This window comes from Pipistrellus kuhlii, unplaced genomic scaffold (assembly GCF_014108245.1).
Source record: "Pipistrellus kuhlii isolate mPipKuh1 unplaced genomic scaffold, mPipKuh1.p scaffold_m20_p_44, whole genome shotgun sequence".
In the NCBI taxonomy this organism is placed as follows: Eukaryota; Metazoa; Chordata; class Mammalia; order Chiroptera; family Vespertilionidae; genus Pipistrellus; species Pipistrellus kuhlii.
Window position 1 is genome coordinate 2322953 of NW_023425545.1, and position 22902 is coordinate 2345854.

Sequence of the window (22902 nt, forward strand, 5' to 3'; positions counted from 1 at the left end):
GTCTCAGGCCTTCTCACTCCACGGAGGCGTCTCCTGGGCGGGGGGTTGAACACACTGCAGTTTTAAACACGGATTGTGTTTGTAAACACGGATCTCCAAGACAGTATCAGAAGAGAATATGACACCTCAGTATTTTCATAATGGTTTTATGTGGAAAGCCAGGTGTGCCTGCATGTCCAGGGGAGGAGAGGCCAGGCCGGCTGTCCAGGAGCTCCTGGAGCTGAGGCCAGAGCCCTGAGAAGGCAGGACTGGCCTGTGGCCACACCCTCCGGACCCGCCTCTTCCTCTGGGCCCGTGCTGGACTCAGGGTTAGACCAGGTGTGGGAGATGCTATTTGGTGGCATTAGGGGTGAATTAATGAAATATTTGACCAAGCACAGAGGCTAATATTTAAGCTGGTAATTTTGCATGACCTGAGAATGATGTTAGAAATATCCCAACAGCCGTTGGCAGAGAAAGGGTCCCACCCCTGGTGTGGACGGTCACGGTGGCTCTTCCCGTCCTGGGCAGCAGGAGGCTTGCGTGTAGGGCTCCTGGGCTGGCCCGGGTTTCTGTGTCATCACTGCATGCCTGCATGTCCTGGGTCAGAGAGGCTGTCCCTACAGGGAGCCTACCTGCCAGAAACCCCACACATCCCCGGGCTCTCCATGACAGACACGGTTCCTTTCCAGGTGTGGCTGGCTCCCACACTCACCTGGCGGGGCACCTGATGAAGCCCCGAGCCCGGCCTGGCTTTCCACATAAAACCATTATGAAAATAACGAGATGTCATGTTCTTTTCTGATACTGTCTTGGCATCCGGGCACCAGACGTGCATGGAGCGTCTCCGGTGCTGGATTGGGCGGTGGGGAGGGTGGACAGTGCTAAGCTATAAACCAGGAGATCACAGTTCAGTTCCCGGTCAGGGCACATGTGCGGGTTGCGTGCTGGATTCCCAGTGAGGGGCGTGCAGGCGGCAGCCAGTAAATGATTCTCTCATCGTTGATGTTTCTATCTTTCTCTCCTCCCTCTCTGAAATTAAAATAAAATAAAATAAAGGGGCCCAGAAGGGACAGCAATTGTGGATGATCAGACCAGAATGGGGGGGGGGGGAGTTGTTGGCAGTGATTAGGTGGGTGGAGGAGCAAGTTGCGGGTGATGTGTGGGGTTTCTGGCAGGTAGGCTCCCTGTAGGGACAGCCTCTCTGACCCAGGACATGCAGGCATGCAGTGATGACACAGAAACCCGGGCCAGCCCAGGAGCCCTACACGCAAGCCTCCTACCGTCATCCAAATCTAAATAGTGACCACTGAATGGCGATTCTAGAGGATCCCCTGGAATTGCTTAGAGCAAGCATACTAAATGTCGCCCACAAGGAATATTTTTGCAGCACAGCCAATGTAAGGGTATGTAAGAAAAGTTTTAAAAATATATATTTTATTGGTTCTTTTACAAGAGGAAGGGAGAGGGATAGAAAGTTAGAAACATCGATGAGAGAGAATCATCAATCAGCTGCTTCTTGCACACCCCCTACTGGGAATGTGCCCGCAACCAAGGCACATGCCCTTGACTGGAATTGAACCTGGAACCTTTCAGGATCAGCTGCCTCTTGCACACCCCCTTCTGGGGATGTGCCCTCAACCAAGGTACATGCCCTTAACTGGAATCGAACCTGGAACCTTTCAGTCCGCAAGCCAATGCTCTATCCACTGAGCCAAACCGGTTTCGGCAAGAAAAGTTTTAATAAAAATTTCGTAACTTAGTTTTCACAATATCCTGTTAAACATAATTATTAATAACGAACTACAATGTTTGCTAATGACTGGTTACTATAACCATGTTGTATTCATTTCCCTTACGCGCAGGCGCACAATTTTTCTCCACTAATACTAGCAGCGAATATTTCAGCAGCCGATGGCCACTTCATTATCTTGGACTGGCTTGTTTGGAGTGCGCAACAGGAAATATTTCACTTTTGGAGAACAAGAAAAATAGGTCTATTTGCTTTATGCTGTGTGTGGTAAGTGAATGTTCAAGAAAAAATATTAACTTTTATTAACACCCTTTACTATTTTATGGTAAAGACGACTCCTTTATTTCAGCCCTTTGTATTCAGCATGTCTCTATCGAAGCAAACCTACATTTCTATGAAAATGGAAGCTTTTGTTTTTTTTTGCGGCCACATACATTTCCACCTTGTTTATTTGGCCCGTATTGACCTTTGAGTTTGACACGCTTAGCTTAGAGACTTCCGGCTGATGGTGAGGACGGAAGAGGCTGCAGAATGAGTCCTGGTGGTGCCAGGACGTCGTCAGAGGGATTTTATCATGAACAGGCCGGCTGTTCACAGACGGGAGAGGATCTCCCCCACGCGGATCTTCCAGAAGCTTCCCATGCACGGTGTGAGAATGTCCTGGGCTCAGTGATGCGTGCAGGCTCGTGTGAGGCATCGCCCCTGGGCAGGGCCAGGCGGGCTTGCCTGTCAGACCTGCTCGCCTGCTGCTGTTCAGCCCAGCCCGCCCCAGCGTCCCATCTGCAGGACCAGGAAGGGCAGATGGAGCCGGTCCCGAGGAGAGCAGGTCAGCACTGGGGACGGCAGGCAGGCCCGAGGGGATCTGAGAGCTGTCCTGGGTGGAGGCTTTCCTTTCTGAGGGGGGGAGCCTGGTGTGGGGCCATTGGTTTGGTTAAGTGCATGGGCACTCTCTGACTCAGCTTCACCTTCAAGGAGGACAGTGTGGGCTGGAGGGATGAAGGATGCTCAGTTTTGGACCCTGATGTCCGCATTGGCGCCCCAGGAGGAAAGAGGAAGAAGGAAGGGTTCTAGGTTTAGGTGTGGGGCGAGGAGGACCAGCTGCCTCGTTTGTGGCTGCTTTAAAAACAAACCAACCATTTCCGGCTCATTTTGTGAGGCTCGGGAGAGACCGCATCCGCTCACTCAGCCTTCCCCGCTCGGCTGGTTTCACATGTTGGTGATCCAGGGCTTTGAGTCACGGTGGGAGGCGCTGCTCTCACACGTGCGCCATCTGGCTGTCACCTGGTGGAGCGGTTGACAGCCGGTGTCGGAGGACCACTGGTCCAGGAGGCCCGCGGGACTGCTCTAGAAGGCATGAGGGCACTCCGGGGTCCCAGGGAGCAGGGGTGCAGGAACGAGGAGGAAGTGGCAGGGGGAGGGGCAGTCCGCAGGAGGCACTCAGCTTCCTGGGCAGAGCACACAGTTGCTCCCAGCACCCCCAGGCAGAGGGCTAAGCCTGGTGAGCTGGTGTTGCCTGGGCTGGCACCTCGCCCTCCTCATGTGTGTCTGCATCTCTCCTCTTCCCGTGGGAACACCCGTCACGGAGGGCTTTGGGCTCGACCTCATGGCCTCATCTTAACCTGGTTCCATCTGCCGCGACCTCTTTTCTAACAGGTCACACTCACTGGTGTTGGGGGGTTAGGACAGTCAGGGTGCCTGCAGGCCCCACCTGGGCCGAGAGGAAGAAGAAAGACAGGAAGGTTGGTACCCACAGGTCAGGGCGGCTGGCCTAAGGGAGGCAGGGCCAGGCCAGGCCCCGGGGGCTCCTCACCATCGCCCTAGCCTGTATCCTGTCCTGGGGCCGCGGCAGTGGGAATGGTCACCTGCAGCTCTCGGACCCGTCTGTTTTTAAACCAGCTTGACTGGGGTCGGATCTGTATCTGCACAATCCAGCCCTGCGGCCAGCACACCGGCCCTAGGACATTTCATCCTACAAAGAAGCCCCCTGCACTGCAGCCACCCCTGCCCCAGCCCTCTCCTCAGAGGCCAGGAGCCAAAGTCAGGGGTCTGCAGGGCTGGGTCCCTCTGAGGCCCGGCCTGCTCTGAGCTCCTGGTGCTGCCCGCAGCCCTCGGCGTCCCCCAGCCTCTGCCTGCACTGTCACCTGGCCCCTCCCTGGGTGTGTCTGGGTCTCTCCTCGTCCCAGGAGGACCCCTGTCATATAGGGCTTAGCGCTCGACATAATGACCTCAGCAGTCGTGACCTATTTCCCAAAGGCCACAGTCACAGGTGTTGAGGGGTCAGGATTTAACATTTTTTTTGCGGGGACACCACTGAACCCACACACCCTGGTTCATGAGCGTCTATTGACTGTCCCTGCATAAATGGAGTGAGGTGCCCGGGGGCAGCGAGACAGACCTACTTGAGGGCCTGCCCTCTCCCCCATCCTCACCCTGTCCCGCAGGCCCTCCCTCTGGCATCCACCTGTCCACTCTCCTGGGCCTCGGAGGCTACAGAGCCCGGTTCTCTCCCAGACCCCGGGTTCCCGGTGTGCGGCCGCTCTGACCGGGCAGAGCCGGGCTGGAAGTCTGTGCCTTGTTTCCTGGGTCAAAGTTTGCCTCTCCCCTCACATAGGCTCTGGGACCTGAACTTTGAGTTTTGGAGCAAGTCACATGGCGTGAAGTCTCGTCAGATGCCCTGGGCACTGGTTTGGCAGGCTCTTCCTGCCCAGCCCTGCCCGCTGCCCGGAATCCACAGAGGAGCCTGAGCCTGCAGCCAGGAGGGGACACGGGCCCACTGCACGCCAGCAGCTCCTGCTCGGCCGGGCGTGCGCGTTTCTCGGTGAGTGTGCGCTGTGGGCCAGCCCCGTGGAGGAGGGGGGCTGTCCGTGGAGGAGGACTGCAGCGGCCACTCCCATTTTCCTTGGTTTGCACGCTGTTGGAACACGTTCACTGCACACGCCTCTCAGGAGGCATTCCAGCCAGGCAGCTAGTCATCCCGTGAAAAGAACCAGATCACAGATTCTCAGGTCCAGGGCAAACACTCCCACCTGTGCCCCCTGCCTACCAGTACCCCCTGTGCCCACCCGTGCCCCTGTGCCCTCTGTGCCTCTGTGCCCACCTGTGCCCCCCTGTGCTCAAGGACCTCATGCACTCGTGTGATGAGAAAAAGAAACACTGGAATGTGCAGCCACAGGACCATACATACGTCTCCTGCTTCTCCACATCCCTGAGTCAGCCTGCAGCCAGGCAGGTGTACGTAGCCATGAGTATCAGATGCTGAAACCTGACCCCCGCTGAGGGCGGTGCCCTGTCCAGCGATGCTGTTGTCCACAGTGAGAGTGAACAGTGCAGACACGGTCACGCCAAATGCTGTGTGTTTTGTCACCTCATTGTCCGGGCAGGAGGGGGAGAAGGGGCAGAGGCTGAGCGCAGGACTGAGCTGGCGCTGGCGATGCGTCTCCTTCAGGGATCTGAAGTCCAGGAGGGGCGCGGGTACTGCTGTTTGCAGCCTGTTTTCTGTGCTGGAGACAGTCCACGTTCACGCCGTTTAGGATGAGTTACGTGGCTTAACAGGCTAAAGGCCTTGTGCCCAGGAACACAGTGTGGCCACTGTGGCTACAGAGCAGGCGGGTGGCTCTGGGTGGGGGTGGGAGGAGCCCCTGAGGTCCTCCCAGCACAAGGGCTTGGGTCCCGCCCTCTCAGCATGGCCCTCTCCTCAGAGGGCCACGGGGCTGTGACTAGATCCACACAGCCTGGAGCCGGGGCCCGCAGCTCAGCTCTCAGATGCCTGACCATCTCCCTCCCCACCCCCATACACACCAGCTGAGGGATATGGCCTTGACTACTCACCCCCAAGAGCCGTCCTAGTTTTATGGCGACTCTAATGTGCGCACAGCGCTGCGCCCAGCTGTCTGCGTGCCAGGGTCCTGGGGCTGCCGAAAGCGACAGACGTCCACCCTGCCGAGGACAAGCAGCCACTTTCTGTGCGAGGCCCAGCCCTGGCCTGCTTCCCACTGATCCATGTGGACCCGGCAACGCCTCTGGGCACCAGCTCATCCAGCCTCCCGTTCCCCCAGGCGGGGCTGGGCTTCATCTCCCCCCGGAACCTTTCTGGCCCCCTCCCCCTTCCACTCCCCCTCCCCCTCCGCGCCTGCCCGGAGGCAGACCACCACAGGCAGTGCGCACGCTGTCTGCTCCGCACATCTGGACTCAGGAGAGCCCAGGGGTTTGCTCCCTCTTGGGTCCCCTGCTGAGGATTTGTGGTCCAGATCCACTCCTAGGCCAGTGCCGGTTGGCCAGGCAGCAGCCTGTGTCAGAGGCTCATCCGTGTCCTGAGCCAGAAAAGCCAGGTCTCCCTCCTCCCAGTGCTGTCACTGGACACCAGGGCGGACTGGTGTCATGGTCCTCAGTGTGTGTGTGTTGGGGGGGGGGGTCCTCTCCTTCCCTGCCTGTCTGGGGAGGATGGGTGGAATGGGAGTGCCTCCGGGCGTGGGCCCTGCACTGACGGCCTCCGCCGCCCCCTTTCCGTCCAGGTCCAGCCATGGCGGAGCTGCGCCGCACGCACTCGTCGCTGGCAGGGCTGGACGAGGAGACGCTGTGGGAGATGACGGAGAGCCACCGCCACAGGATCGTGCGCAGCATCTGCCCCAGCCGCCTCACCCCCTACCTGCGCCAGGCCAAGGTGCTGGGCCAGCTGGACGAGGAGGAGGTGCTGCACAGCCCCCGCTTCACCAACTCGGCCATGAGAGTCGGTGAGCCTGCGGCGCGGGCCTCTGCTCAGCCAGAAGCGGAGGGGACCCGAGTTCTGGTCGGTGTGTGTGGGGGCTGTGTTAGTTTCTCCGGGGCCGCCCTAGCAAACGACCACAAAGTCACAGAATGGGTTCTCATGGTTGGGAGGCAGGTCTGAAGTTAAGGTGTGGGCGGGGCCACACTCCCTCCCGTGGCTCCAGGGGAGGCCCCTTTCTGCCTCTTCCAGCTTCTGGTGGCCCCTGACACCCCTCGGCTGTGGCCCCTTTGCTCCAGCCTCTGCCTGCTACATGCCTTCTCTGAATGACTCCCTCTCCCTGAGACACTTGTCCTTGGACAGGCCCCAGGCTCTGCAGAATGCCTCAGCCCCACTAATTACTCACACCCAGACCCTTCTTCCAAGTCAGGTCCTTCTGGCAGGCTCCAGGGGACACCCTTTGGGGTGAGCCCGCCTCTTCCAGCCCAACTGTCTGTGTGTATTCATTCAAAACCAGGGGAGCGCCTGGCATCACCATATCAGCTTAGGAGAGTTGAGTCAGTTTCTAAGATACTTGTTTCTTTCAAAGCCCAGACTGGGCCCTGGAGAGCCAGTGCTGGGCGGTAGCTACTGACAGGAACTCTCTGCCTATTGCCTGATGAGCCTCAGAAGCAGGAGAAGTGACTCCCAGCTGAGAGCCATGAGGCTGGGTGGGCCTGGGCCCTGGGTGCTGCTGCTTGCTGCTTTCCTCCCCCGAGCTAGGCACGCACCCCCACATGTCCGCCAGCATACCTGGTAGGTCTCAGAGCGACCACCATCTTCCTTAGTTTCTTACCTCCAGCTCCTAGCACACTGGTCGTAGTAGCTGCTCAATAAACGCCGGCCTCGCCCTTCTTGAGCCTGACTGCACTCTGGGGTTGCAGGGGCTTACGGCAGCAGAGGGTGCCCTGGCCCTCACGGGGAAGCCTGCCCAGTGCCTTGTCAGCCCAGACTGTCCTGTCCCCCAAGGGCACCTGCTGGACTTGCTGAGGGCGCGCGGGAAGAACGGGGTGCTCGCCTTCCTGGAGAGCTTGAAGTTCCACAACCCCGACGTCTACACCCTGGTCACCGGGCTGCAGCCCGACGTGGACTTCAGCACCTTCAGCGGTGAGAGCCGGCCTGTGACCGGAGCCCCCGGTCCTGGTCACCTCTCTTCCCCACCTGTTCCCAGGCTCAGGCAGAGGTTCCCTCTGCCCCGTCCGCACTCGGGGGAGGAGACCCTCCGCACTGCAGTAGGAGAGGGAGCACGTGGCCTGGGCTCTGAGGAAGAGTCTGTCCCTACTGCAGCGCCAAGGGGACGGCCTTTCCCCAGAAGAGCTCCCAGGCCGCTCGGGGCTGTGCTGGGGTGGCAGCGCCTGCCGGTGGGGCAGTCAGGCCGCAGCCTGTGCCCGTGCTCAGCCCGCTAAGGGAGGGCTCACTGGGCTTGGGGACAGGGGTCCTGGCCATCGCACAGCAGGACACTCCAGCCTGGCGCCTCGCAGGCTGAGCTGGTAGAGATGGGTTACGCAGACTTACGGGCCTGTTCCTGTTTTGAGGATGACATTGAGCTGTGTTAGTATAAACACGTCTGGGAGGGGAGGGGCAGCGGGTCTGGACAGCGGGTCACATGGGGCAGCCGAGGGGAAGAGCGAGTGGAAGGGAGGAGGACATGAAGGGGAGTCCTTGTACCCAAATCTGGAATCATTGGTTTATTATATTTACTCTCGTGTGTAGTTCGGCCCGAAGCCTTGAAGGAGACGACAGATCGGGTGGGTCCTCTTGAGAGTCCAGGGCAGGAAGTCAAGCCCTGGAGGACGGGGAGGGGGCAGGGGGTGATGCCGGCTCCCCGCAGGGCTCATGGAGACGTCCAAGCTGACCGCATGCCTGGCCGGGGCCATCGGCAGCCTGCAGGAGGAGCTGAGCCAGGAGAAGGGGCAGAGGGAGGCGCTGGCGCAGCAATGCTGGCGGCTGCAGGAGCGTCTGGGCCAGGCCGAGGCCCGGGCCGAGGGCCTGCAGCAGCTGGAGGCCGACCACGGCCGCATGAAGCGCGAGGTCAGCGCCCACTTCCACGAGGTGCTGAAGCTCAAGGATGAAATGCTCAGCCTCTCGCTGCACTACAGCAACGCGCTGCAAGAGAAGGAGCTGGCCAGCACACGCTGCCGCGGCCTGCAGGAGGAGGTGCTGTGCCCACCGCCTCGCTCGCTCCAGCCCCCGACTCCCTGGCCCCCCCAGCCTGGGCTGAGGCGCCCCTGTAGGGAGCTAGCTGACCCTTTGCCTCCACCACCAGGGGGCCCTTCCAGTCACCCCCCTGTGATTCCCCAAGGCCTGGCTGGGGTGCCGTGGCCACGGTGGGGCGACCTGCCGCCTGTGTCCGGGCCGGGGTACGTCTGGCTGTTCTGAGTTCCGCAGCAGTCCCCTGGGCCTCATCCCTCCAGCTGTCGGTGTCGGTGTCTCAGCTGGTCCTGCGATTAGGAGCCCCTTGAACCCCAACAATGACTTTTTTTATATTATTGATTTTTTACAGAGAGGAAGGGAGAGAGATAGAGAGCTAGAAACGTTGATGAGAGAGAAACATCGACCAGCTGCCTCTTGCACCCCCCCCCCCACTGGGGATGTGCCCGCAACCAATGTACATATATATGTTCTTGACCGGAATCGAACCTGGGACCTTTCAGTCCGCAGACCGACGCTCTACTGCTGAGCCAAACCGGTTTCGGTCCAACAATGTCTTTTACTCATTTTTCTGTTGGGGATTATTCTCTCTTTGGTGATTTGTGATTTGTGGGGTTCTTTTTTTTTTTTTTTTAACATATATTTTATTGATTTTTTATAGAGAGGAAGAGAGAGGGATAGTCAGAAACATCGATGAGAGAGAAACTTTGATCAGCTGCCTCCTGCACAATCCCTACGGGGGATGTGCCTGCAACCAAGGTACATGCCCTCGACTGGAATCGAACCTGGGACCCTTCAGTCCGCAGGCTGATGCTCTATCCATTGAGCCAAACCGGTTTTGGCTTGTGGGGTCTTTTAAATAATCATTTGCTCTTTGCCTTGATGGCTTTGGTTTTTGTTGTTGTTGTTAACCCTTAGCTGAGGATATTTTTTCCTTTAGAGTAGAAGGGAGGGAAGAAATGAAGGGGGGGAGAAAGAAGGGGAGAAAAATAATGTGAAAGAGACACATGGATCAGTTGCCTCCTACATGTGCCCCGATGGGGACCAGAAAGTGAACCTGCAAAAAGGGTACAGGCTGGGACCGAACACCCAGCCCTTTGGTGCATGGGCTGGTGCTCTAACCACTGAAGAGCACCAGCCAGGGCTCTTGTTCTTTTATTTTATTTGGAAATAATTTCAAATTTATTTTTAAAAATATACAAATACAGTGTGCAGAGGACTCCCATGTGCCTTAGTTGATCATTTGCGGTGCCCCCCGCCCCCCATACACACATAGGCACACACAGTTTCCCCGAGCTTGGGTGGTCTGGCCGGGATGCTCACGTCCTCCTGCCCGGCTCCTGTCCTCTCACCCCCGCAGCTCTATCTGACGAAGCAGGAGCTGCAGCGCCAGAGGCTGTCGGCCTCCTGTGAGCGGGAGTTCCGAGAGCGGTCCCTGCGCATGGCTGACGGCCTGGAGCCCGGAGCGGAGGAGCTGAGCCGCCTGAAGGAGGAGAACGAGAAGCTCCGCTCCCTGACATTCAGCCTGGTAGACCCCGCCCCAGCCCACTTCCTCCAAGCCCCCAGGCTGGGCTTCTGATGCCCCTGGGGAGGGTGGATGGGGCCCGGAAATGGAAACTAGTGACGGCCCACCGGCTCCAGCCCCAGCGCTGGCGGGATTAGCCGGACATCACTCAATTCCTCAAGCTGCCTCAGAGAGGACTGGGCTGGTTACGATGGTGGGGTTCACTTCAAAGTTGGGGGACAGGAAAGAAAACCTGTTCGCCTGCAGAATGTGCTATGTGGGAGAGTGGGGAACTCTGAACACAGGGGTCACCAGCTCCCGGAATTGTACAGCCCCTCTCCCGTGTCTTTGAATCAATAAGTACCTGCTTTTGAGCCAGGTGGGGTGGCCATCCTGCATCCAGCTTGAGGGGGGTGGGATCACAGCCTAGGGGGATCCCAACCTTGAGGGGGACCTACCCCTCCCCGACCTGCAGAGTGAGCCCCAGGAGGCTGGTGTGGCTGAGTCCCTCTCTGAAGCACCCCTGCAAGTGCCTAAAGCAGGAGGCTCTATCCTAAGAGGCCTGGGCCTCCAGTGCCTTCCGGTCCTGCCCAGCCGTGCCCAGCAGAGCCCAAGGGCAGCTTTCCCTCCCCCAGGCCTCTGTCCCGGCCCCCGGGGCAGTCATGTCACTCACCCACCCGCCAGCAGCCTCCAGCTCCTGTTCCTGGAATGAGCTTCCCAGGAGCAGGCGTGTGGGAGCGGGGCCGGCTGACCCCTCTGTGCTCCAGGCGGAGAAGGACATCCTGGAGCAGAGCCTGGATGAGGCCCTGGAGAGCAAGCAGGAGATGGTGGACCGCATCCACTCGCTGAGAGAGCGCGCTGTGGCGGCAGAGCGGCAGCGGAAGCAGGTGACCCCGGCCTCACGCTGGGGAGACGGGCTCTTCAGTCCATGCTGAGCTTATGACCAAGCTTGCCTAAGTAACGGGTCACTCGTTAGTTCATTCCTGTGTTGGTGCCAACTCACAGTCTGAGACTAGAGGCCACAGCCATGGGTGGGTGATGAGCAAACAGGCAGCACATAGGCGGTGAGAATAAGGGCACGCTCAGGGGCAGGTGTGTGGGGCCCATTGAGGGGCTGCTGGGTAGACAGGCCAGTGAGGGGACAGCGAGGGGACAGTGGGGAGACGGCCGGTGGAGGAGCATGAGCAGTGAGGGGAGTTATCTGTGCGCCCTGCTCGGCATGGGATGAACAAAACAGCCACAGGTGCAGCGCCCGCTGGTGGGCACAGCAGCTCTGCGGAGCTCCTGGAAATCACACTCAGCGCGCAGGAGCTCACCCTGTTTCTCCCCGTCCCCTCGCTCTCCCTGACGCTCCCCCTCCTCTCCTCCACGGCTCCGCCCCTCGGTCCAGTTCTGGGAAGAGAAGGAGCAGACCCTGCTGCAGTTCCAGAAGACCAAGGTGGACTGCGAGATCTACAGGGAGAAGGTGACCGCCCTGCAGAGCCAGGTGGCCGAGCTGCAGAAGGAGCGAGACCAGGTACCCAAGAGGCAGCGAGGCCGGGAGAACAGGAGCTGCGCGGCTGGGGGCTGGGGCCTCATGCAGCCCACACTGCCCCCCCGGCCCCCCCGTGGCAGCTGGTTCCAGACTTGGGGTCTCTCCACTCCCTGCATTGTCACCTGCTGACATGCTCACCGCCTGAGACTAGAGGTCCCGTGAAGCGCCTCCCTTCATTTCTGTGCGCACACGTGACACGATAGTGAACCGTGGCGTGTGTCTGCGGGTGAGCCCGGTGTTGGCTGCCTCTTCATGCCCGGCTCCCTGTGTCCCGGCCCACACGCAGGCCTACTCGGCCCGAGATGCCGCCCAGGCGGAGATTGCCCAGAGCCTGGCCGAGAAGGACGCGCTCCGCAGGAAGCTGTTCGAGCTCACCGACCAGGGCTGCGACCTCCGCCAGCAGCTCCGCCAGCTGCAGGCCGGGTCGGCACCAGGGGTGAGTCCTGCCCTGCCGTGCACCTGGGAGCGGGGCAGCGTGTGCGTGGGGTGGGGCACGCTGGGAGGCAGGCTGGGCCCACGCACGAGCCTCGATGGTGGGCGTTGGAGACCACAGTGGGCAGCCACCGCTGCTCTGCCTCTCCTTCCATGATGATGTCTTGCACGTCCTGGAAGGGGTGGCCTGACAGAAGGTTCTGGAACCTGTCAGGTGTGGTGTTGGGCTGAGGAAAGAAAGATGAAGCTGAGCTAAAACGACTATAAAAGCCTTAGTTACGGTCTGGCTGGCAGCGCCAGCCCAGGCACCTGGTGTACGGGTGTGGGGAACATGCCCAGCCCTCTCCCTCACCCCTTCCCACATCAGCCGTGTGCAAAAGCACACATGTATGTTAGAGCAGACTGACAGGCCGCACACTGCTAACTGCTGTGTGTGCATGTTGGAGAGGGTGAATTTTTCCTCTCTGATTGGTCTGTCCCCCCATTTTCTATGTGCCTTATGTGTAGATACATGTACACATGTTATGTACCAGGTGCGTAGCCAGGAAGAACTATGTGCATGGGGGTGGGGAACGTCCAGCCCATGTAATGCCCACAAAACCATTTGGTCTGGCCCTAACAAGGCATTAGGGGTGAGTTAATTAAATGTTTGACCAGAAATCCTATATAATAAAAGGGCAATATGCAAATTGACCCTAAGGGTGGAATGACTAGAACGACCACCCGACCAGTCACTGTGAGGCGCACTGACCATCTCTCAGTCCCTTCTCCTGGCGGTCAGGCTCCGATTGCCCAATGGTGAACGGGGAACGGGGGGGGGGTTAGTGAGGAGGGGTAGCGGTTAGGGAGGGGGGCATCTGTGGGCAGCCAGGGAAGATGGCCCTTGTCACAGGCCAGGCCTAGGGACGGACCCGTGCACAGATTTCGTGTACCGGGCCTATATCAATAGTATGTTTATATTGATTTCAGAGAGGAAGGGAGAGGGAGAGAGAAATAGAAACATCAGTGATGAGAGAGGGTTGGCTGCCTCCTGCTCGCCCCCCACTGGGGGTTGAGGCTACAACCCAGGCTTGTGCCCTGACCAGGAATCGAACCGTGACCTTCTGGTTCATAGGTTGATGCCCAATCCCTGAGCCACACCTGCTGGGCACCGGCTGATTTTTAAGCTGACAGTTTTGTACAGCCTGTGCATGATGGTATACATACCCAATGGGCCTTGGCAGGAAAACGGTTCCCATGCTGACGTATACCCTCCCCCAGAAATGACATGCCGCTCCCCAAGCCCAGTGCTGTGCACCTGGTGGCCAGCCGGGGGACCCGGGCTGGGAGGAGGCGAACCCAGGCTGGAAGCAATGAGAGAGGGTGGAGAAGGGGGAGGTGTCTGGGCAGAAACCCTGAGAGCATCCGAGGGGACCTTTCCTGAATTAACCAGCCCGTCTGGCGCCTTGGCAGCCCAAGCAGGAGGCGGGGCCGAGGGAGCCCTGCTGGAGGGGCAAGCAGCGGCTTGTGCGCATGTTCGCCATCTGCCCGCGGGACGACAGCGACGGCAGCTGCCTCAGCTCCTCCGAGGTACAGCATGCCCCTCCTCCCGGGGACGGGCCCGCACATCGTAGGTGCTGAAGAGGGACTTAGGTGGCCAGGGCTGCATCCAGGCCCACGCTGTCCACCTGGCGTCCCGTGCCCCACTCAGCATCCTGCTCCGTCCACATCAGCACGTGACCCTCACTAGCCAGTGCCGTGGTCTCTCAGGGCCTCAATCGCTTTCTATGTAAAGTGGGAAGATTATTTTTATTTATTTATTGGGAGGACTAAGCGACATAAAACACAGGAAACAGCTAAGAGAGAGCTGGCACATAGTAGGTGCTCAACCAATGTGCCTGGCTGTGTGCTCCCCTTCCCATCCCCTTCCTGTCCCCTCCTCGGCCCTGATGTTGGTGGCCGTGGCTTCTTCCCTTTCCAGAGCAGGGAGGGGTCGTGAGCCCATGAGCTCGCGCTGACCCTGCCTCACCGTCCTCCAGTCTCAGCTCTGGTCAGACCTGAGCGCCACATCCAGCCGCGAGCTGGTGGACAGCTTCCGCTCCAGCAGCCCCGTGCCCCCCAGCCAGCTGTCCCTGTACAAGCGAGCCGCGGAGGACTTCCGGGAGGATCCTTGGTCCTTCAGGTAGAGAGGACGGCACCGGCGCCGGACGACACGGGTCCCCTGGTGGCCCACTGAGGACGAGGGCCGGGCAGGTGCTGGGTGCTCCTGGCCCAAGCCGTCCTCGTCCTCTGCTCAGTGGCTTCTCAGAAACCCTGGAGGGGGACTGGAGAGGCTCCCCAGGAGCGAAGGCAGGTGACGCCGACCTGGACTACGAGATTGTAGACAGAGCAGGTGAGTGTGTCCGCTGCCAACTCTGCAGCCGCCCACCTCCCCTGGCTGGGCCACAGAGCCAGGAGGAGACAGGAGGACAGGTCTCTTCGGGGGCCAGGCAGAGGGAGGGGAACTGGGACGCTGCCCTGACCCGGGCCCCTGGCAGTTCAGGCCAGTGCCAGCTGCTCTGTGCCTGGTGTCCTTCCCATTGTCTCCATGCCTGCTCAGCCCAGATGTTCAGACACCGCTTGTTCTGTCCCTCCTGCTCTGGGCGCTGGGTGCTCAGGCTGCCAGGGACAGCACGGCGCCAGGCTGCAGTGCCCCTCCTGCTGGCCAGGGCACCTGTGGGTGCCTCTCTCCCTTTCCCTGTGGCTTATGCCTTGTATCTGTCACTTAGCTGGTCCCCTCTGCTTCCCAAGCCGTGTGCCCCTCACGTTGGCCTCCTTCCCTTCCCACCCTGCACTCCTACCCCAGCCTTGGTCCTCACACAGAGTAGGTGCTCAGCACGCCGCCTGGAATTCACCCTGTGGCCACCAGGGGGTGCATGCACCCGTGCTGGCCCACAGAGGCAGCTGCGGTGGGCAGTGGTCACAGGGCCAGAAACCTTCCTCCTTCCTGGGTCACTGGTGGTGGTATTTGTGACAGTGACCAATGGAGAGGGTGTAGCAGGGGAGCCAGCTGGCCGAGGCCAGGAGGAGAGGGTGCTTGCTGCTCCTCTTCGGTGTGATCCCACATGATGTCCCACGTTCACACTTTCTAGTGCAATTTGTCTCATGCGCCAGCAGTGCCCAGTGGCCTCCACATGGCTGGGATGTAGTCAGGAACAGGGTTTCCTGTGAGCTGGGCACAGGCCGCCGTGGCAGGTGGCAGGTGGCAGGCAGCTGTCTGCCCTCTGCTGGCCTCTGGTCCTTCAGGTGGGCGGGCAGTCCACCAGGTGGAGGAGCAGCCTCCACTCCCAGAGGGAAGCCGCCGCCTGGGCTGGGCCACCCAGGGACATCGAGGCCTGGGACCGCCAACAGGAGCCTCCACAGCCAGCAGCTGGCGTGGCCCGGGGTAAGCGGAGCAGCTGGTGCAGGCGGCTGGCGCTGCTGTGCAGAAAGGCGGGCCCGGGTGCCACCGGATTTGACTGTGTGACTGAAGGTGGAAGTGGATTCTAGCTTCCCCACCTCATAGAACGTGGGCAACATTCAGTCTCACAACATTCAGTCTCACAAAGGACACAGTGGAGGCCAGACCCAGGCAGGTGCAGCTCTCCACCTGCTCCTCCCGCTTACCCCCGGAGGGGAGAGAGGGGCCACGGTCTAAGCAGGAGGAAGGAGGAGGACGAGAAGGTCAGCCTCAGCCGAGGGGGCTGAGGGGACTGAGGTAGCGTGCGGCTTTAGGGAGGCCGGCGAGGGGTCTGAGCCTTTGCTTCTGCCTAGACCTCCTGGAGTCTGAGAGCGGCCCACAGCTGGTCTCCAGGGGCCTCTGCGTCTCAGCCAGGTGAGCGGAGTGGGGCCGGGCCAGCAGGTGGCAGAGTGAGGGCTGATAGCAGGCGACAGCCTTTTTGAGGGAGGGATCATGGCAGGACAGAGGGTGGAGCATTCCAGAATGCCGGGGCCGGGGGCAGAGCCGGGCTGCACACGAGCTCCGTCGCCCCTTCCTGCAGCAGCGTCCCCGTGCGGCGGCGGCCGGCCCGGAAGCTCCCGAGCCAGGTCACGGTGCTGGCCTTCCAGGGGGACGCGCTGCTGGAGCAGATGAGCGTCATCGGTGGGAACCACACGGGCATCTTCATCCACCGCGTCAGCCCTGGCTCGGCGGCCGACGAGATGGCCTTGCGCCCGGGCACGCAGATCGTCATGGTGAGTGTGTTCCGGGATTCCTGTTGCTGTTTTTAACGGTGTCTTGTCAGCTCCCATGCGTGTGCATGCACACCTGTGTTCAAATACACATACCGGCAGATCCACACTCTAACTCTTTCAAACTTTCTGTTGTAAAATATTCATGATGCTGCAGAATACATAGATGTACAACTTAACTAATCACCGTTTAGTGACTACAGCAGCAGGGAGGGGGCTTTGATGTCGCTGAATTCACAAATTAGGCGCCACCTGTTCCCGAGGAGCCCTTTCTCCGTGTCTCGTTGTCAGTGGCATTGTGGTCACAGCCACAGAGCCCTTCATGGTGTGTGGGGACAGTCCTGAGACCCGAATGGGGCAGTTCGGTTAATGGCACGCGCTCCTTCTCCTTATAAAGCGCCCTCTCCTCGCGTGAGGCAGCGAGGGCGTGAATGGAGGGACCGTGAGAGCCGGGAGCTTTCACAGCGGGCTGGGGGTGGCAGCTAGTGGACGCCAGGGATGCCGCTGACATCCCACAGGGCCCGGGCGGTCCCACAGCACAGAGTGACCTGGCTCCAAATGGCAGTCGTCCCAAAGCCGAGAACCTGTGATCTGGAACGCTCTAGAACAAAGCTCCATTTTGGAGAGCAGACACGGTCCTGGGAAGGGGTTGGTTGTTGACTCAGTGGGAACATGGGTGGCTTGAAGGAGCCAAATGCAGATGCCTCAGTTCAAGGCCTGGGACAGAGTCCCTGATGGGCTTGTGGGCGGCTGAGGGTGTGTGTGGGCAGCTGGGGTGGCGGGAGGGGTTGAGTGCAGATCTGCGCTCAGGCTCCATGCCGAGCCTGTCGATAGCGGCCCGCCCTGGTGGTTTGCCCCCAGGTGGACTGCGAGGCCACAGAGCCCTTCTTCAAGGCCGTCCTGCAGGGCGTGACCCTGGAGCAGGCTGTGGGTCTCCTCCGCAGGGTGGACGGCTTCTGCTGCCTGTCTGTGAAGGTCAACACGGAGGGTACGCACTCCCCTCCCCCCTCCCCCAGGAGCTCCCCGCTCAGCACCTGCCCAGCCGCCCCTTCTCCACTCTGACTTTGGCCGTGCCTGCCCCAGCCCCCATGGCCTATCCCAGAGCCAGGCCGCACCCCCAGTCTGCAGAGGCCCCAAGGCAGCTGGGACCTCTGACCCACTGACTCTGGCACCAGGATGGCTCCCGGGACTTTGGGTTGGTAACTTCTGTCCCTTCTCCTTTCATGTTCCAGAACCTACCTTCTGTGGATCACGGCTGGGACTGATCTGTGCTCTCTTACCAGGTTATAAGAAGCTGGTCCAGGACCTGGAGGCCAAAGTGGCCACCTCAGGGGACTCCTTCTACATCCGGGTCAACCTGGCCCTGGAGGGGCGGGCGGAGGGGGAGCTGCCGGTGCACTGCGGCGACATCCTGCATGTCACAGACACCATGTTCCAGGGCCGCGGCTGCTGGCACGCCCACCGCGTGGGCCCCTACAGCACCAGGGACACGGATGGCGGCACCATCCCCACCTACGCACGGTGAGCGGCCACCTCTGGGGAGGGGACCGCTGAGTGGAATCCCCATGTGCCACCCCCAAGTGGACAGGTTTGTTTGTGAAAAGGCTGGGCCTCGGTTCTAGAGTGTTCGGGTCAGCATTTCCAGCCGCAGCACTGTGACCTGCGGGCCCCGCTGCTGGGGGCTGCCTGGCCTCATGCTGGCCCCGAACTGTGAAAACCAGCACTGTCTCCAGACGTGGCCAGTGTGCCCCGCAGGTGGGTTCGCAGTCACCGCGTGTGTCCAGGACTGTGTTCCCACCTTCCGGGACCCTGTCCTGGGACAGCTGGGGCAGGGCCCACCCCTCCCCCCAGCAGCATCTGCCTGCCGGGAGCGTGTCCCAGGCCAGCCGGTGCACACAGAGCGTGGTGTTGGGTGGTGCTGCTCGGCTCCGAGGTGCAGGGAGGCCAGGAGCCACGTCCCACCCAGGCTCGCCCCGGCAGGTGCGGCCCCTCCGTGGGCTGAGGACTTCAGGGTCTCAGAGGTGCCGCTGGGCGGGGTGTGGAGCCTCCTGGCAGCGTGTCTCCTCCTCGCAGGGCGCAGCAGCTGCTCATCACCCTCCTGCGGGACCTGGCTCAGCAAAGCAGCTCTGCCCGCAAGGTGAGGCCGCTGCCTGTCCTGGCCCAGCCCACGGGGAGGGGGTTGGCCCTGCCTCTCCCTGCCTCCTCCTCCCTGGGCTGGCAGAGGGCTGGGGCTGGCTAGGGGTCCTGTTGGGAGGGTGTAGACTACTGATCTGAGGGGTCTCCCTGCGAGTCCCTGCGCCATGTGTCCTGTACACCTTCCCCTGGGTCCGCACAGGGCGCCTGGCCTGCAAGTTCATCCACCTCGAGCAGAGGCGCTGGACGTGCTCACCCAATAGCGCCCTTGCACCCCCTGTCTGGCCATCTGCACCATTCCTCCCTCTGAGGGCGGGGACATGGTGTCCTCCCCACAGAGGCCACTCAGTGCCCTGATCGAGGAGCTAGGGCGCACCCCGCCTCCCGCCTCCATCACAGTGGGCAAGGTGTGGGGGCCGCCCTCACTGCTGTGCCCTGGGTGAGGGCCTCTGCCCCAGGACCCTCTCCTGCTCCCTTCTCCTCCCTGGCACGGAGCCTGGGCTGCTCTGTGGGCACAGCCTGAAGGTCCAGGGACCAGCCTGGATCCCCCGGTGGGGCGGTGCCTGCCTGGCCGGTGTGGACGGCGACAATGGTTCCTTCTCCCTCCAGCTGTCTCCTGGAGGCTCCCAGAGGTTGGTCCGTATCGTCACTGTGGACAGAACCAAGGCCAGCGCCCTGTGCTCATCCTTTGACGGGGCCCAGTCAGGTGAGGCGGGGCCAGGGTGTTGGGAGGGGCTGCAGGCTGCTGGGGGGGCTCAGGGAGCCCTCCTCAGCGGGAACAGGATGGATCCTGAGCACCATACTTGGTGCTTGGGTGCCTCTCTGGAGAGGTGAGCTGGGTGAGGTCTGAGGCCCCGGAGGAGGTCAGCACGGCAGTGCCACGGGGTAAAACCGAGCTATGAGGGTGGTGGGGGTGAGTTTAGAGTAAGCTCCATCCATCTGAGCTTAGTTCCTTCTTGAAAGGTCTTTTGGGTGCATAATATAGGGGGGATGTGAGAATGGATAGCAACCTGAATGGTTGGGAGGGAGACAGGGTCTGGAGTGAGGGGAGCGTGAGGTAGGCGACCAGGTGGCGCTGGGTGGGAGGAGAGGGTGATGGAAGGGAGGAGGCCTTCTCCATCCTCCCTGTGGCCAGTGAGGCAGGTGGGATGGAACGCACTACCCTGCTGGGCCTGGCCGCCACAGAGCTCCGTGGCCACTGGCACGCAGGCTGTTCAGCCCGGGTGGGCGGGGACTCGGCCCTGGAGCCGGCACCCTACGTGGCCTCCCTGTAGGTGTGGGGGCTGCGTGGGTGCAAAGCGCAGCCCTGCTGCGGGTGGGGCCTGGGACCGCTCACAGCTCTTCTCCCCCACAGACGCCTCCCCCAGGGGCTTCTGGGCCGAGAGCTGCGTCACCCTGGCGCCCTACACTCGGGTGCACCCCCGCAGGCCCAGCCGGCCCCGGCCCGTGCTCCTGGTGCCCGGCTTGGTCGGGAGGATCCTGAGTGAGAAGCTCTGCCTCCTGCAAGGGTTTAAGACATGCCCGGCAGGTGCGCTCCCCCGGGGCCCCACTGTGTGCGGGGTGGGCAAGGCCTGGGCAGCTGCCGGACGAGCTCCAGGAGAGCAGCGGGAGGCACCACGAGGCCCTGGGGCTGCCCAGCATCTCACCACACCGGCGTACAGCCTGGGCCCTCCTCCGGACTGAGGCGGCATGGGACCAGGTCTCCGTGGCCGCCTGGCGCAGAGGCTCTTGGGAGGGCCCCCCTCTGGCTCCTGGTCCTCAGCTCCCTGGCTTGTGTGCACCCTCCTCCCTCAGCCTCTGCGTCACGTGGCTTCTCCTGGGTGTCTGTCTCCACGGGGGCTTCCTGTAAGGACCCAGCCCCCGGGTTGGGTGCCCTCAGGGGCAGCCTCTGAGTAGGAAGCGCAGGGTCAGGCTTCCGGAGAGGGCAGCTAGGGAGAGCTCCCCCAGCGCTGGCGGGGCCCCGGGGGCAGGAGGTTCGGCCTGGGGCTCCCTCAGGACTCCAGTGGTTGGGTGTGTGACCTCCGTCCACTGTCCCCCTCAGAGTGCTTGAGCCCAGAGGAGTGCGAGGCCGCCAGCCGGAGAGGGGACGTTGTCCAGGAGAGGGAGGCCGCCGGCAGCCGCTGGGTGCCCCGCGCGGCCCTGGAGCGCCTCATGGAGAAGGTAGGGCTGGCAGGCGGGCTGCTTGGGGAGCGGGAACTGGCAGAGGGTTGGAGGCCAGAGGTGTGACCAGGGTCCCTGTGGCCTTGGGGAGTCTCTGAACTCCCTGGAGCCTGTTTCCCAAGGCAGGAAGCGGTTAGCATCATCTGTGAAGTGACTCAGTGAAATGGAAGTAGCATTCATGTTCTAAGGCTCAGATACAGGCAGAGCTCACTGTGAGCTACCGTGTTACATGGATACAAGGCGGCCAGGCTGGCTGCCAGCGGAGGCGGTGCCCTGTGCCCACAGCCCCATGCCCTGAGGAGGCACTGCGGCCTCCTGGGGACTGGCCCGGGCACAGCCCCTCAGCCCAGCGTGCAGCTCTGTGCTTCCAGGTGCAAAGCATGCCTGAGGCTGCTGTATTGTATATAGAATGACTGCTTTGTAAGTCGAGGCTACATTGGTTAACTTTATGTGAGTTTCAGGTGTCAGCATTGTAATTCCATATCTGTGTACCCGTTAGGGTGTTCACCATCAACAGTCTAGTTCCATCCGTCGTCATACACTTGAACCTTCACCTGTGTCACCCTCCCAGCCTCCTCCTCTGTTCCATGTCTATGGGTTTTGGGTTGTGCGCTTTGCTTGTTTTATGTTTTATAATATATTTTAAAATTGATTTCAGAGAGGAAGAGAGATGGAGAGAGACATCAATGATGAGAGAGAATTGTGGATCAGCTGCTTCCTGCACGCCCCCTACCAGGGATGGAGCCCACAACCCGGGCCTGTGCCCTGACCGGGAATCGAACTGAGACCTGGTTCATAGGCAGACACTCAGCCCGAGTCACCCTGCTGGCTGTTTGCTCATTTTTTTGGCCTCACGTCTGCCACTTGGCAGACACCCTGCAGATGGATGGAGTTGCCGATGGCTGTGCCGCCAACACCCGCTGGCCCAGAGAGCTGTGGACTCTCCCGTCTCCTGTACCAACACAGCCTGCCAGTCCCCTCGGCGATGGCAGACTTGACTTGTCCCTCTTCTCCCCCAGAGCACCCACGCCCTCCTGGACGTCCCACTGGGCAGCGTGCGCGCCCTGCACAGCATGGAGATCTTCCCCATCGTCCTCCACATCGTCATCAACGAGAAGGCAGCCAAGAGACTCAGGTAGGTGCGCCCGGGGCTGGCAGCCCCGTGCCTCTGGAGCATGTGACAGGATTCCTGGAAATGTCACAGGGTGGGTCCCCCACAACTCTGGGACAGAGGCTCCCTGCCCCCTGGGAAGCAGCCCAGAGGACAGCGAGGACTTGGCTCCTGCACTGACTAAGGCCCGTCTGCGGAGGCCACAGGGACCCGCCTGCCTGGTGGTGAGGACCCCGCTGGAGGCCATGCTTGTTCATGGCTGGGGACAAGCCCAGGTGTCCTGGGCCCTTTATAATTTGACACCTGAGGCTGTAAACTAGATGCCCAGCCCCGCCCGGCTTTGTGGTCTGGGGCCCTGTCTCTTCAGGACCCTGTGACACTGGCCACTGCACCCAGGGGTGTTTGGTCCCGAGCTTGGCCGGTGCCGGGGCGCTGTCCCCCTGAGCTGCCTCTGGCCCCGCAGGAAGGCCCTGCAGCGGCTGGGCGCCTCGGAGGAGCAGCTCCTGGCGGCCAGCAGGCAGGAGGAGGGTGAGCTGAACAGGGTGCCCTGCCCCTGCTGCAGTCTGGCCCCCGAGGCCTGGGGTGACCTGGACACGCTGCTTAGCTGCGTCCGCTTTGCCATCTCCGACGAGCAGAAGAAGGTGGTGTGGACGGAGGAGAGCCCCCCGTGACAGATGCTGTGTCCTCCTGGCTGGTGGGCCCCGCGCCTGTCCTATGGGCTCAGCTTGGAGTGCTCATCGCACACGCCCCCTCAGGTCCCCTCACTGGAGTCCGACAACCACCCTCGCCATGTGCAGGTCACAGATGGGCACTCAGACTGTCTGCTGTTTTCTGCGTAAACCCTTTCCTCTCATCAGGGGTGGCATGGTCTGACCTGACACCCCAAGGACGCTCCATGGGTAGGTCCTGGCACCCTCCCCAGAGCCGGAGGACCAGGTGACCTCAGATAAATGCCCATCTGACCAACCTCTGAACTTTGCTCTGCATTTCACTGTGTCAGAGGCTCCTCCCACACCCACGGAGGTGGTGGGCGGCAGCACTGGTGGCCCAGGGTCAGGTGCCCCTGCCCAGGCGGAGGTGCAGGCCACCAGCACCAGCCCTGTTCTCTCGCTGCTGGTGCTGACGCTCAATGACTCCCGTTTAGGGTGCTGGCCTCCTTCCCGCCTCTGCCTGGAGGGGCATAGAGGGCGTGTCTCCACCTGGGCTGCACTCGGAG

General features: G+C 61.1%; 1 protein-coding gene across 4 annotated transcripts; it reads left to right on the top strand.

The window, feature by feature from the left end:
• The first annotated feature begins 2087 nt into the window (after window positions 1-2087).
• CARD14 (caspase recruitment domain family member 14) lies at window positions 2088-22829 on the top strand. Of its 4 annotated transcripts, none has more exons than XM_045572209.1 (20): window positions 2088-2558; window positions 4344-4550; window positions 6244-6462; window positions 7443-7580; window positions 8305-8630; window positions 9985-10152; window positions 10896-11015; window positions 11519-11644; window positions 11949-12098; window positions 13547-13663; window positions 14113-14255; window positions 14371-14465; window positions 15866-15926; window positions 16093-16285; window positions 17144-17270; window positions 17566-17803; window positions 18356-18419; window positions 19025-19147; window positions 19770-19943; window positions 20457-20575. In XM_045572209.1, the coding sequence occupies exons 3-19, from the start codon at window positions 6252-6254 to the stop codon at window positions 19896-19898; spliced, it is 2529 nt and encodes an 842-aa protein (XP_045428165.1). In that variant the 5' UTR covers window positions 2088-2558; window positions 4344-4550; window positions 6244-6251; the 3' UTR covers window positions 19899-19943; window positions 20457-20575. The 4 variants fall into 4 exon arrangements, with proteins under 4 accessions (XP_045428165.1, XP_045428166.1, XP_045428167.1 ...); XM_045572210.1 differs by lacking the exon at window positions 2088-2558 and adding an exon at window positions 3123-3385; XM_036412201.2 differs by lacking the exons at window positions 2088-2558; window positions 4344-4550 and adding exons at window positions 21595-21710; window positions 22150-22829 and having other exon boundaries at window positions 6218-6462; window positions 19025-19139.
• Window positions 22830-22902: the final 73 nt, after the last annotated feature.